General features: G+C 44.7%; 1 protein-coding gene across 1 annotated transcript; it reads right to left on the reverse strand.

Annotated features, from left to right (window-relative positions):
• Positions 1-479: 479 nt before the first annotated feature.
• LOC121047792 (cuticle protein 64-like) lies at positions 480-2,384 on the reverse strand. Its single transcript, XM_040503354.1, has 3 exons — positions 2,373-2,384; positions 680-956; positions 480-625 (listed from the first exon to the last, which is right to left on the reverse strand). The coding sequence occupies exons 1-3, from the start codon at positions 2,382-2,384 to the stop codon at positions 480-482; spliced, it is 435 nt and encodes a 144-aa protein (XP_040359288.1).
• Between the last annotated feature and the right edge of the window lie 11,871 nt (positions 2,385-14,255).

Genomic DNA, 14,255 nt, shown 5'->3' on the forward strand with positions numbered 1-14,255 from the left:
TCCATCAGATCATAGTCTAATTCTCAAAAATCAAAAAGACAGAAGGATTGGTCGTCCCAAATGCCTAAACAATAACAACTGTCAAAACAAATTTTGTTTTGTATTTTTTTGTTGGCTAAAGTGAACCTGCGCGCCAAAGCTACGTTATTTTAGCGCGAACGATAACAAAAGACAGTTTTTTTTTCTTGGTTACCTGGAGCACTGTTTTTTCTGTCAAGTAGCAATACAAACGAGCAAACAACCCAAGGTAACTGGAGTAAAAGGGGTGGTTTTGTCTTCTGCCGGAGAGCGCTCTTAAGATTCGCCCAAAACCGAAACACGAGTTACGGTTGTGGTCGGATTTTATACCATTAAGGGGTGGTTCGAATGACACTCTTGATTATTAGGAGGCAAAGCGTTAAACCATGATATTCTAAAATTAACGGGGAAGCCAATATCGAATAAAACGTGAACATAATTACCTTTCATACGTTTACAGCTTAACCGTGATAGCCATAGCCTCCATGGCCATAGCCGCCGTGGCCGTAGCCGCCGACGACACCGACAGCCTTGACGACACCGACACCGTAGCCGACTCCGTGACCGTAGCCAAGGCCGTGTCCGTAGCCGCCATATCCGCCATATCCTCCGTAGCCACCGTGGCCGTAGCCGCCATAGCCGCCGTAGCCGCCGTAGCCGCCATAGCCGAGCCCGTGTCCGTAGCCGACAGCGACAGCAGGAGCGGCGTGGACGGTCTTGGTGACAGCGACAGACGCGACTGGAGCAGCGGCGACGATTCCGTGACCGTAGCCGCCGTATCCACCGTATCCTCCGTAGCCGCCGTGGCCGTAGCCTCCGTAGCCTCCGTAGCCGCCGTAGCCGCCATAGCCACCGTGGCCGTAGCCGACGGCTACCGCCGGGGCGGCGACGTAGCCAGAGTAGGCGATGGCGACGAGGCCGAAGAAGGCGAGAACGGTCTGCACCAGAAAACAAATTGATTAATGCTAATGGAGCAAGCAACACTGCACGCGGCCGAATTTCGGGCATCGCTTCCTGGGTACAGTTGCGACTGAATCCGAGCTCACGGCGAGCACCGTCGCAGCACTCGTGTTCAATGTACGCTCAAAGACCGTGCCGAAAATATGGCGGTCTCGGAGCCGCTAATGGAGGGCGCGTACTTTCGAGAAGAACGCATTGTGAGTTCATAAGGTAAACAGTATACGTAAGCAAATAGTTTGAATGACCACTTGCTAAGTAGAGGGCGCTTCTTAGCGTCGCTGTTAATCTGCCGTGACATCATAAATGCTAGCTTTTGTTTTTATATTGTGGATATGGAAATTCGGGCGACCATGCCACAGGAAGCATTTTTAAAAGTGCTGTATATCTAAAATATGCAAAATAAGACAGAAATAGGGTTAGGGACGAATGAGAATAGTTTCTGCACCCACTGACAGCTAAACAAACGAAGAGCGAATTACCAATGACATTGCGCCATTAGGCGATTAAGGTGCCGCAGATCAAACTATTAAGTAACAGCAACCTAATAAGTCAAGGCCTGCGTTTCTTAATAAGTCTGTAGCGTAAACTAAAGCATTTAAATTTGGAAAAAAATTGATATCAGCTTTTAAGATATAATAGCATTAAAAACGATATAAATATTTAGATGCTGCGAGAGCTTAATTTGGTTTTTAAACTGATCGTACTTGCTACAAAACACTGTATTCGACGGGCTGTTCTTAAGAAAATGCCGGACTTGATAGGGATCCAATTAAACCTGTTAGTCAGTTGGAAATGATCCTAGTGCTTACCTGCAAGTTTTAAAACACTGCTAATCTTATTTCAAATAAACAAGTTTGCATAACATAAGAACATTACTCAACGTACTCCGTTCCCATTGGGGTATACTTGATTATCTGGCATTCATAGCACTGTAAAATGCATTAATTACTCTATTCAAATCTCCAGATATTGTTAATTACTTACACCAACTAAGTTCGTTGCTTCGACCGTTTCACGAGAATAAATACCCCCGAAACGAGATCTGACGCCTATGTAGATCCATGGAGAAGTGATAATAGATTGCTTCAACCTTGCTTGTGAAAAATCTAGTCGAACGAACAGTTACCTCCTGAGCGCAACAGAGGCACGGATTGGCACTAATCCAGGTTTTGTGCAATCTACTTCCCCTTGTCTCACTTTGATCGTTTACGGTATATAGGCTCCCTCGATGCCCCCGGCAATCCCTGAGACGTAGAATCGGTTCTATAATTCCTGCCGGCGCACTTTTGCGTGGCGTGTCCCTTAAACGCGTCTCTTTAGCGCTCGATCCCGACTCGCGATTACTTCCCCGACTTCGATCTACATAACGGAGGGGAGTGCATCTCCAAACTCACAAGAGAGTTCATGATGCTGCTGATGTACAGTCGGAAGACGTGTTCCCCCAGTGTCTTCACTAGCGTCCAGAACCGGGCTTATATACTCGGACGAGACTGCAGGGGCGGGGCTTGGGTACAAAGAGCCCTTCCGTGATCGCATACACGGGGAGACTCCAAATTTGCCTTTCTTTCACGTGCACAGAGAAAGGGGAAAGAGAAAGTTGTCCGCACGCGAAGGCACGGCAGTCCAATTTGTAGGTCATTCTCTATTCACCGGTCACTGCCGCCGCCACAACGTGTGGGCCACGGGGCGTTTCCGCTTGTACGTTAAAGCCGTAAGACGCTGCGAAAAAGAAAAACCAGGATAGAACGGAGAGGCAACGAAGTAGGAAAGACTCCAGTGTGGTAATCCAAAAAACAGAAGCGAAAAAAGAAACAAAACAAAAACTCTGAACGGGTCAGTCTAACGTGCGTTTCTTGTTTCTTTCAAGGTTGCCTGAGTTGAGTTCCCGCGCCGCCAACGACGTGTCCCGCACACAGCGTTGCCAACATCGTTCGACCTTCCCCGCTAAGTGAGAGCTTCCTTTGTTTAGGTTTCTGCTCCCTTTCCTTAATTGTTGTTATTTTACTCGTAGAGTCGTAGACGTTCTAGCTGCATGTAATCATACCGGGGCGTGACGTTGAACGTTGCTCTATCGTTAGTTTTCTTTGCGCTTTGTTTGTTGGGAGCCGCTCGCGGGATGGCGGGAACAAGCGATCGGTTTTCAGCCGAACAGAAATAACGGCCCTCTGCTGCTCTGTCCTTGTAAGGTCGTTGCTAATTGCGACAAGTTGGACGGGGCGCCGTTGTGGTTTGCTCGGGGCGTCGTGCATATATCGACGTTTCGTGTTCTGGAGTAGCGACTAATACCCGCGCTGACTTGTTTACGACGCTAGGCGCTTCTGGGACCGTGTTGTTTTGGGAGCAAGGATTGTCATAGCGCGAAGTGCACGCTGAGTTGCGGCGGTGGAGTGCGAAGCTATCGCAGTGTTAATCGCCTGGTATTTCAACGTGGCGTAACTCGGTGATCGTTTGGTTTTCCGGGAAGGAGTGCGGTTCCTGGCTTGTTGGGGGACATTCTTTCGAGGAAAGGGCCCGAGTGGAAGGTTACATTCATTACGGCATGGGTTCGTAACGGCACTAGGTCAGGGAGAGGCATAACCCTTTAGCGAGTCACGTTAAAGGTCTGGCAGAACACGCCCAAAGTGCATTTAAATGTTCCGAGACCTGACGAGTTGCTTGCTTTCATGTTCAGGTTATGTAGGCACCGTTAACAAAGCACCGGCCTCTTTAACGACGATATCTATACATAAATATAAACAAAAAGTTTTCTAAAAGTGTCTTTTATAAAATCACTTACATGACTGAGAAACACTAAACCCTTGCTTCAATGTACAAGGCTCGTTCAAGGGTCGTTTGTTCATAAGAAATCACTGAATCTGTGCAACATAACGTATATTGGGAAGGAAGTTAACCTAATTATATTTTAATATCGTGTGCCCGGAAGCACGTTTGAAGTATCAGCAAGAGTTCCAGCTGTGAAGGTGGCGGGCAATATGTCAGTTGCTGGGGATCTAAGGCACGTACATAATTAGAGTTCTGCTAAAGGAAAATGTTAAACCAGATGAAATTAAACAAAGAAGAACTGCAATTAAGGTTGAAAGCTGGGCTAGTTGGTGATCGTTGTACATAATGGAATAAAACAGCGTGAAGATAGAAATAGGAAGAGATACACCAGACAGGACAGAGCGCTGACTCGCAACTACGGCTTCTTTACTCAACGAAAAAGAGAAAGACAAAGAGAAAGAAAAACGATAAAAATATACAGGAAAAGAAGAAGAAAAAGACATTACTGTACGCAATCACACGCGCACCTTTCACCCATAATAGCTGACTACGGCAGGTGCTGGACCCTCATTGTCAACTTCAGGAATTTCAGCTCCTTGGCTGACAACGCCACTGAAGCTGCGCTGATACACTTTTTTCCTCTACTCTGAATGTGGAAGGCCTCCAGCACCTCGCGTGTCACTTTCTCCCTGTATCGTCCCAAGATGGTGGTGGCACTAAAAAACGGCTCTCACAGGCACTCTTTGCAGTGAACCGATAGGTGTCCTCCCACTGTCGCTCCGAGGGAGTACCTGTGCTCGCGGAGCCTTTCATTCAGGCACCGTCCCGTTTGTCCCACGTAGGTGGAGCCGCACGAGAGGGGGATATTGTAGACTACTCCCGTGGCACATGGGACGAACGGCCTGGCGTGCTTCTTGCTACACTTGTTTCTGGCGATACCGTCTGCCTTCGCATGAACTCTGGGGCAGATCTGGCTCATTTTTTCTGGTGCGGAGAAAACCACTGGGATTCCATATCGTTTTCCAACATTTTTTTAAATTGTGAGAGATCCTGTGTAAGTACGGGATAACTACAGGTCGCTTGCGTTCCACATCCCGTTGTGTGGACTGGCTACCTTTTACTTTCTTTAGCAGTTTGCTTGCGACGTCTGAACTTAGTGTCATCGGATAGCCAGCTTTCCTCAGTCTGTCTGTCTGTAGCCTAAAGCTCTCTCCCAGAGTGTGGAGGCAAGATTTTTTGAGCGCTGAGCTCAGACAAGACAAGACAAGAACTGCAAGCACGATTTGGGGAACAGACGATATCACGGAGAGGAGTATGCAAATGTTGTCATCAGTTTGGCGAATGACAAGACCCAGTGACAACTGAGCCACACTTACGCGTTCGTCTGAACGCATACACGGAGCTCTGTTTGTTCTACGCCAAGGAAATCAGATAGCTGCCAATACAATGAAAGCCATGCCTGATGTGCACGGGAAATATATTGATGAAGAAGAAAGAAAGAAATGCTGGGGCATTGTTTCGCGTTTGTCGAACGTTTCATTATCTTGGTTGTAAGAAAAGATACGATCAACCTTGCACTACCCTTCTAAATAAAAATTTTAAAAACAGGCCTCTGTCGTTTCACGTATACAACATCCCACAAAAAAAGTGCAAGTTATGCAATAAATATTTTATTTTCCTGCAGGACAGCAAATCTTGTGACCGATTCACGGTTCTTCTGTAGATATATCCTGCAACAATAATGTAGAAAATAAATACCGTCAGACACGGAGTTCAAATACTACACCAAACAAATGGCAAACCCCGCTAGCAAACTTTTTCAAAATAATGAAAACAAATTTACACATTTCTTATTTCGTAATTTGTCGTTATAACACTCAGAACTACGCTGAAGAAAAAAAGAATTAAATAACGGACATAAGAATGTTTCAAACGTTTAGCTACATTGGCTTCCGAAGAAGCACAGCTTCGTAGAAGAAATGAGCTTAATGATATACCAGAATCCGCCATAAACTAAAGACGTGCTTGATGCTACCCTGTTGCCTTCTACTCACGTACTTTTCAGCCGTGATAGCCATAGCCATGGCCATATCCGTGTCCATGGGCAAGGCCAACGGCCCTGACAGTGTAGCCACCAACGCCGTGACCGCCGTGACCAAGATGACCACCGAAGCCAAAGCCGTGTCCAACGCCATGCGCCAGCCCGTAGCCATGACCGTAGCCGTGACCGTAGCCATTGCCGTAGCTCACTACGTGGCCGTGTCCGTAGCCATGACCATGTCCGAAACCGTGTCCATATCCGTGCGTGTGAGCAAGACCGACAGCTCTAACGGTGCCGACTGCATGAAGACCATGTCCATGATGACCGCCATGCCCAAGATGGCTTCCATATCCAAGATGGCCGCCGAAAGCAAGGTGGCCGCCGTAACCATGACCATATCCGTATCCGAGACCATGGCCGTGACCATGGCCGTGGACATGAGCAAGACCGACCGCCCTCACGGTGTAGCCGCCCACTCCATGACCTCCGAGATGGCCTCCGTAGCCATGACCATGTCCGTAGCCGATGAGGCCTCCGGCGAAGGCTGTGGCTGCGAGGCCGACGAAGACGCAGAGTGCCTGAAAGGTGAGTAGTTTTGCATAAACTTTTTTTATTCCCTTCTCAGGTGTGCTGTTAATGAAAAGCTGAAGTAAGTTTTAAATTATGTAACCTTTCACGGAAAAAAATACTTCGTGTGCAGGTGCGATGGAGGGGAAAGGGGGGTTCGCATAATTTAAATTCCAGATCAATAAGTAGTTCCTTTCTGTTTTGTCTGCCTTTTCTGCTTCTTGAACCTTCGCCTTTCCTAGTTCAGCCTACGGTTAACTCAAAGTAAGTATTTTTTACTTAGTTTCAGAACCGTCAAGATTGCAGTACCGCAACAAAAATATAAGAACATTGATATTATGCAAGAGCGTCTAACAAAGAAATAGCGCAGACGGAATGTCAATTTATTTTGTATCCGAACCTTATCTTTTTGAATTCTTATTGTCGCAACTGCAGTACAGGTCTTCAAAGAGACCTTTTTATATTTGATTTCGATCTTCCCAGGCAACGACCATTCCGCAGGAATATAACGGGCGTTAATAAAACGAACCAGTCGCCCGTACAATATGCAAAGTATAATGAGAAGTCCACAGGAGAAATAACTAACAACATCGAAAAGAAGAAATGCGCAGGAGTACTATCTGAAAATCCTAAAGTCGTCCAAGGAAGAAGAAGGAACACATATTTTTATTAAGTCTGCTCTTTGCTTTGATCATTATTAAAATCTGCTGTTTCTTCGCTGTTTAATATTTTCATTGCTTTTTTTCAGTTTTCTTTTGAACTAAATAGAAAAATATCCCCACTTTGCTCGTTTGTTTATGACCCCGAGGATTCTCTTAGATGCATGCAGAAAGGGTGGGTTGTTACTACAAAAACGTTAAGGTGCCTAAACTGAAAATATGAACGCAAAACAATACAAAATTCAATCCCCTAAAAGAAGGAAACAAGGACAAATATGATGGGTTTAACGAGCTTGTTAGGTTAGTCTCGGCTCCTTGCTCGGTGTTCTGCTTTCTTCGTATTAAGGACAAACATATTTATCATAAACCTGGTACACGACAATTTGGAGCTCTTGCTTAAATACTGTCTTACCAAAAATACTCACGACGGTCATATTGTGAAATAGAGAGGAGAGAGGAGCGGAAAAAGACGACAAGCCGGCGCCCGAGGTCGAGATATCAATTTGACAACCGCCGCGACAACATATTCCATATTCCGGTTTGAAACCAGTGGCAATACACGAACAAAGAAAGTACAAAAAAAGAAATGGTAGTCTTCACTTTTGGCTGCAAGATTCGCATTTGCTATAGCTTCAGAGTGAAGAAGATGACACTCTGAAGCGAATAACTGAACAAATTTTAAACATTCAGAATTATTCCCAGCGAAAAGGCAGTGACGAGTAGAATAATCTTTTTTTACCATATTAAAACCAAATAAAAAAAACGTAATAATTTTTCTTTTATGTTTTAGCGCTTTCACTTCATGTACAATGCATGAGATGTCCACAATTATAAATTTATTTTTTACTAACTGTAAATAGTTCAGCACTCTTTAAAAGAGCATAAAATAAGACTCACCAGGGAGTTCATGACCGGTCAGTTCTAGTTCCTTTCTTTCGATATACTGGAAAGGTTCCGTGGAAAGAGCTCCTTATATGCATGTCCTCCTATTACTGCACGCAGATCTGGAAACACCGTCTGTCATATCACTGCAAGGTCAGAAATCGGCGACAACAAAAGGGTGCCAAAAGTTTTCGAGGTATTCAAGATCAAGTCAACACGATTGCTGGTTCTCTGAAGGGCGCGATCAGGGCCCAAGGTTTGTAAGGCAACCGGCCCCTTTTTCGTGCAAGAGTAATTACTTGACCTCCACCACAAAGAGACAGGTTTTTTTGGCGTTAGGGTTTTCGTGGGCCCTTCGGCGACGTTGCATAATTGGTACACAAAAAAGTTCATAGGCAATCACTTCTGTAAGCTTCATCTTGACTTTAGCGAGGGGACCTACTACGAACAATAATACACATATACTCATAGAACCAAAGCTATCTTCTGTATATTTGTAGCGATAGATGTTATAGACTCTTTTCCCAACTTGAAACGATGATATTTTTTTGTGATTGGTACCACAAAATACTTAAAAAAAAGAACGCCGCGGCTTTTTTTTTATTTAATTTCTTTTCATTGAATGTGAAACGAACGCGCCACCACGAAACTACCCTAGATTTCATTTATTTACTGTCGCGCAACTTGAACCGCTACAACGCGCTGCGCAGAATAATAAATTATCTCAATTAAAGGGCCCCTGAAAAGAAAAACAAAATGTTTTTACTTTTTAAACAGTGTGGTTGAAACACGCTTGTCAAAAATAAATTTTTGCGCGAAAAAAGAATTTAGAGCAATATTGACGGCTAGAGGTTTTTTGGAATTCTGCGCTCAAAGTACATGACGTCACGGGATGGTCATTCGCTCAGTGAGGTGGTCATTCGCTCTTTCCACCTCAACGTGAAGGCGAAGCCGATCCACATCTCCTCCACGCGCCCGAAATGCCGAGAGAGAAAACAAGTGGAAAGGAGGTGACTGCCGGCTAAATCGCGTCTCGCTCCGTCAATATTACTTTCAAATTTTGTTTCGCGTTAAATTAATTTTTTTTGACACGTGTGTCACTACCAGACTCTTAAAAACAAAATTTTCCCTTTCAGGAGTTTTAAAATGGTACCTGTGCCTGAGACACGTGTAGCGCCTGCTAGATGGCCCAAGTTGCGGGAACGTGGCATCCTGTCACCTGAGTCTAATGCTGTGTCCTTTAGAGAGCTTTTGTGATTGTAAAATAAATAAGTTCGTCTTTCTTTGAGCCGACATTGGCTATGGCTACTCCACGCATGGTGCCGACCGCGGCAGAAGAGGGGAAGTGCATCATCACACCGACACCTTTAGGTTATCACAGGTTTAAATTTTGCTACAAGATACATAAGGATGGGTTAGGGTTCGATAACGTGAAACAGCTACCACTGCTCAAGTACAATGAATTTCAGTCCCTGTGGTTCCTAGACTTCACGGTACTTAATAAATATTTTCCTTATTGGTTATCGCGTTCAGTCGCCAGTAGTCGACGCAAGAGTTAAAGGCTGGCTTACACACTTGTCACAACTTTCGACCGGGAAGGCTTGCAACCGGGTTCAAATCTCTTGTGGCTGCTTAAGACCGCTGTGCAAACAGTGATACACAGTGACAGGAGGCTTAAATACCGGTCGTAGTCCAACCGGTCGTAGTGAAACATAAGTGTGTGAACCATGCAGCCCTGCCATTTTAAGATTCCCATTGACCAGTACCTCTGGAGTGACCCATGGATTGATCAAAGGCAGGACGATATCGTGGCTAAGCCTTCCTCGTACCGGTTGTTTAAGTTGCTCAAGAAGCTCGTGCCTTTGTTGTGAAGAAAGTTGAAGTGGCGCAGTTCTTTCCCTCTCTCTGACACGTGTGTTCATTAGAGTGGAAGATCTCCAACGTTCTTAGGGGTGCTTTTTACATGGATAATGTTACGGCGCTGTTTCGCGATCAAAGTAACACTTCACCGACGTACAGTTCGCGTGTACTCATGAAGTCACGTGGTCTCGTGACGTCGCGTGACTCGACGTTCAGTTTGAGTGTCATGTCATATCATGATGACACGTGACATTATGACGTCACGCAATGTCAGCTACGTAACCTGAGTCGTCAAGGAATATCAAAGTCACGTGACGCAATTACTTCACGTGACGTCACGATGTCGCATCACCGGGTCGCCTCACGTCACACAAAGACATACACAGAATGTGTCCGTTACAGTCGTAGCACATTATGACCGTCTCCTAGTTTATCCGACATAATTAGGGCTACGTGATTTCGGTAAATACCGATAAACCCCAAAACATGATCTCCGAGCCGTTTGATTTAAATCTGGGGAGGGACCCGAATGGGAGCTGTGTTCGAATAATAATAAAAACGCTGTCCTCCGTAAACTCTCTGCGATGCTTCCTCTTCCTTAGGAACCGAAGATTTATTTTTCGATAAGTGTTTTTATCTGTACACGGCAGTTTTCTAACTATTCGTCCCACTCGCTGATTCCCTGGAATTTGGGGACTCCCATTCCCGTGTCATTATTTCTTTAACATTAGCCGAGATGATCACAGACTAACCCCGAACCTGTTTGAAAAAATAAAATAAACACCGATAAAACATATCTGAGCTTAAAGAAAAATTAACCCCGAAACCATGGAACCCTAGATATAATCGAGCCATGCCGCATTTTATTTTTTACCGGTCTTTGCAAACACCACTTTCAGGCGTGGCGGCGCTTAGCTTTCAGACGAGACAGTGGGACAGGCTCTCTCTGTGGGTCAACAGGGAGGCAAAGCTGAACTTTGTGCTATGACGGCGAACAGGACCCCCGCAGGGAGATGACACCGGAGATGACAAACGTCGCAGATGCTCGTCGATATTCCGTGGTCAGTCGCCCTACCTCAGAGCTGAGGCGTTTCGCTGGAAGTCCAGAAGACTGAGTGACGGCAGGGTGCAGCACGATGGACGAGGCCGGCCTTCCACAATGAAATCACGGCGGACGTCGATCGTTCGCTGGTCCCACGTCCATCTTCTCTGGCCCGCACTGATCCACGTGGAAGTACTATACGCCCGTTCTTTCCGACGTCGGGCTATTCGAGACGTTTGGAATATTACGTCGAGGTGGAGGCGAATGCTGTTGGGTGCTAGTGGCCCAAGTGCATTCGAGCCATCATATCATCGGCGTCTAACACTTTATATAGATGGAAAGTTTAAGTAGCACACGGCATTTCTTAAGCGTGAAATAATAAGCCTTAATCTGCCTCTTTTAAGCCTTCAGTCAGTCAATCAAAGGGAGCAAAAAAAACAACCCAGCGGATGACGAAACTCGGGATTACGATGATGAAAAAACAAATGCAGTGAGCGCACGGGAAGCGAGCGAAACGCTTCAGATCCTCGTTGTCTTTTTGCACATCGTATTTGTTTCACAGCTAATCTTATTGTAAGCTTCTTCGTTCGTTAGGATAATTTCATTGTTTCTCGTGATTGAATGTCTCAGTGTTCTCCAATAAAGTGAATTCACAATTTTGTATTTTTTTTTTTTTTTTTTAGAGTGAAAGATGCTTTAACTTGGAAGATTCATCCTCAAGAAATGAGACAGAAGCCGTGCGATCGATTGCGTGTAGCGTCGTCCCGAGTTGTACCTCGACGATGTCCCTGGCATGATGATGCGAAGATTCTCGGCAAATGCCTCCGGGTGGACAGAGTTGCTGTTCTAGAAATTTGACATCGCCGACTCTGTAACAGTGTGTGGCGTTGGCGTGCAGAACTTGCGCGATATTCACCGGTTCGCTTATAAGCGCTTTTTTCAGTAACAGTGTATTCGGACACCGGAAGGGCTTTTCCCCACCGTGGGCGTTTAAACCAAGATGTGCTCTCCGACGGTATGCAACCATCATTCCACCACCTGCCGCGGAGTCAGGTGGTTTAGGTTGTCCGTCTCAAACTGCACTGCGCCCGAAAGGCCACTACTCAATTAAGTTTAGGGCTTGTGATTTTCTCTTTTTTTTTTTTCAGGCTTCTTTGTTGCTTATTTTTGCATATGAATATTGCCTGGTGTGGTTTGACCAGAACTGTACAGTTCTTGGGTACATAACGCATCAGGACGTTGCACCTTTAGAGTGAGCGTAATATACGGCTTGCGTTGCCCAGTTTGAAGCGCATGCACTTTGCTTTCATCTTGAGTCACCAAGTATAATTTCTTGACCGGCTTCTTTTTTTGTTGTTGAAATATTGGGGCATCTGAACGGTCTCGAACCAAAACGTGTGTTCTGTCCTCGAGGTTTCTTGACACTGGATCATGTATTAAATGTGTTGGCGTTTACTGCACGAAGTCAGTCTTTCACCAGTTTGCGTTCGTGTTGTCATGTCTACATCGGCAACCGCAACGTTTGTTATTGTGCCTTTTTGCTCTCAGGCATAAGGTCGCCTCAATGAACGTTTCGTTATATTGGCATTTTTGCTCTTTGTCAATATTGGCAACATATAACAATGGCACAATTTACTGTGTAAAATAATATAATAATACTGTTTATGATAATAAGGAAGCAAGAATCAAGTATCAGCCATATTTGGGGCCCAGGAACGTCCGTCCGGCCGCGGTGCTGGCACTGCCATAAACTAAAAGATATTTAAAAAAAAAAAACGCACTGGACCCAATACAACATAACGCTTAATACCAAATTACAGTAAAGCAAAACATTCAAAACACGCATCTAGAAAAATAGAACGTGCATAATGAAAAGGCGTCAGTGGATGAGGCACAACAGAAGTGAACACACACACTGAAAGTCAGCACAAAACAAAGAACGTTGAAAATGACATAAAGAAAATTAATCAGGCTTCCTTACAGGCTACCATAAAGCACACAGAGAGATTTTATAAAGCTTTCCTTATGTTCACAAAATATGTCCAGGTTGCTGGACATTGTGCGTTTTCGCCATGCGAAACAGAGGGTCATGATTGTCTGAAGTGCGTGGTACATAAAAATGCATCGTCACATCTGTCGCGGTGGGTGGGATTCGTAGATATATGTTCGCGAGCAGACTAGGACAGTGAATAATACCGTGAAGTATTTCACACAAGAACAAAAATCTGCTTTTTCCCGGCGTTGATTTAAGCTGGATAAGTGTAGAGCACTCATTAAAACACTACTGTGCACTAAAGGTAGTCTATCACGAAAGTCGATATCTATAGATTGACAGAAATGTATATTGAACTCTCTCCAGCTTAAAAGAGTCGCTCTCACTGATGCCGTTCCACACAACGGACGCATATTCCATATGAGATCGTGGTAATGCAGAGTACTGGACAAGTAACGTCTTGGATTCGAAAACCCTCTTGACATTCTGGAGGCCATTCCCAGTGTACGATATGTGGGCAAAGTTATTTGAGTTACGTGAGCGTCGAAGCTGGGGCCAGAGTCGAATAACACTCCTAGATTTTGAACCTCATTAACGCGACATAAAACCTCCGAATGAACTTAAACAATCGGAAAAAAATAAACACAAATTCGAGACAAAAACAAACGCATACAACTCTTTCAGGTCTCAACGACATTTTGTCGTTGAGAGTTGAAAGAGTTTATGCGTTGAGAGTTGAGAGGTGAAAGAGTTGTATGCGTCTGTTTTCGTCCCGAATTTGTGTTTATTCTTTCCGATTGTTTCAGTATATTTACACACACGCTCGTTTTTAATGTTATTTCTCCGAATGAATTCTGTATGCGAAACATATACTGTGAGCCTTTCGTGTGTAACTGATTACTTTCGTTTTTCTCTTTTTTAAGAGTAGACCATTTGTCAAGCACCAATTATCAAATGCGCACACCTCTCTCTGAAGCATCTCGAAATCTCTATTACTGAGTATCTCTCGAAATAGTTGTCTCGTCCGCATATTGTAGAACCAAAGAATGAGGCACGACCAAAGCCACATCATTCACAAAAACTAAGAAAAGAAGTGGTCCCAGCACTTACCCCTTAGGAACTCTGGAAATGGCCTCAAATCTCAGTGAACATTCCCCGTTCACATGAACAAGACACCCTCTGCCCAAAGGTAATCTTGCAGCCAATTGGGCAGTGACCCACAAACACCATATCCGGAAAGTTTTGACAACAAAATGGACTGGTCCACTACATCAAAAGACTTGCTAAGATCAAAGTTCATCAACATCAATCTCTCCTCTCTTGCAAACCGCTTTAGAAGCCGCATTCATAAAAGAAACCAAGTTTGTAGTGGTTGATCGTCCTGACATGAACTAATAATAATAAAATAATAATAATAATAATAGTAATATTTATTCATGAGAAAAGAATTACCAAGTTCAGTTTCGGACC

Source organism: Ixodes scapularis, unplaced genomic scaffold (genome assembly GCF_016920785.2).
Source record: "Ixodes scapularis isolate PalLabHiFi unplaced genomic scaffold, ASM1692078v2 PGA_scaffold6__148_contigs__length_123643588, whole genome shotgun sequence".
NCBI lineage: Eukaryota > Metazoa > Arthropoda > Arachnida > Ixodida > Ixodidae > Ixodes > Ixodes scapularis.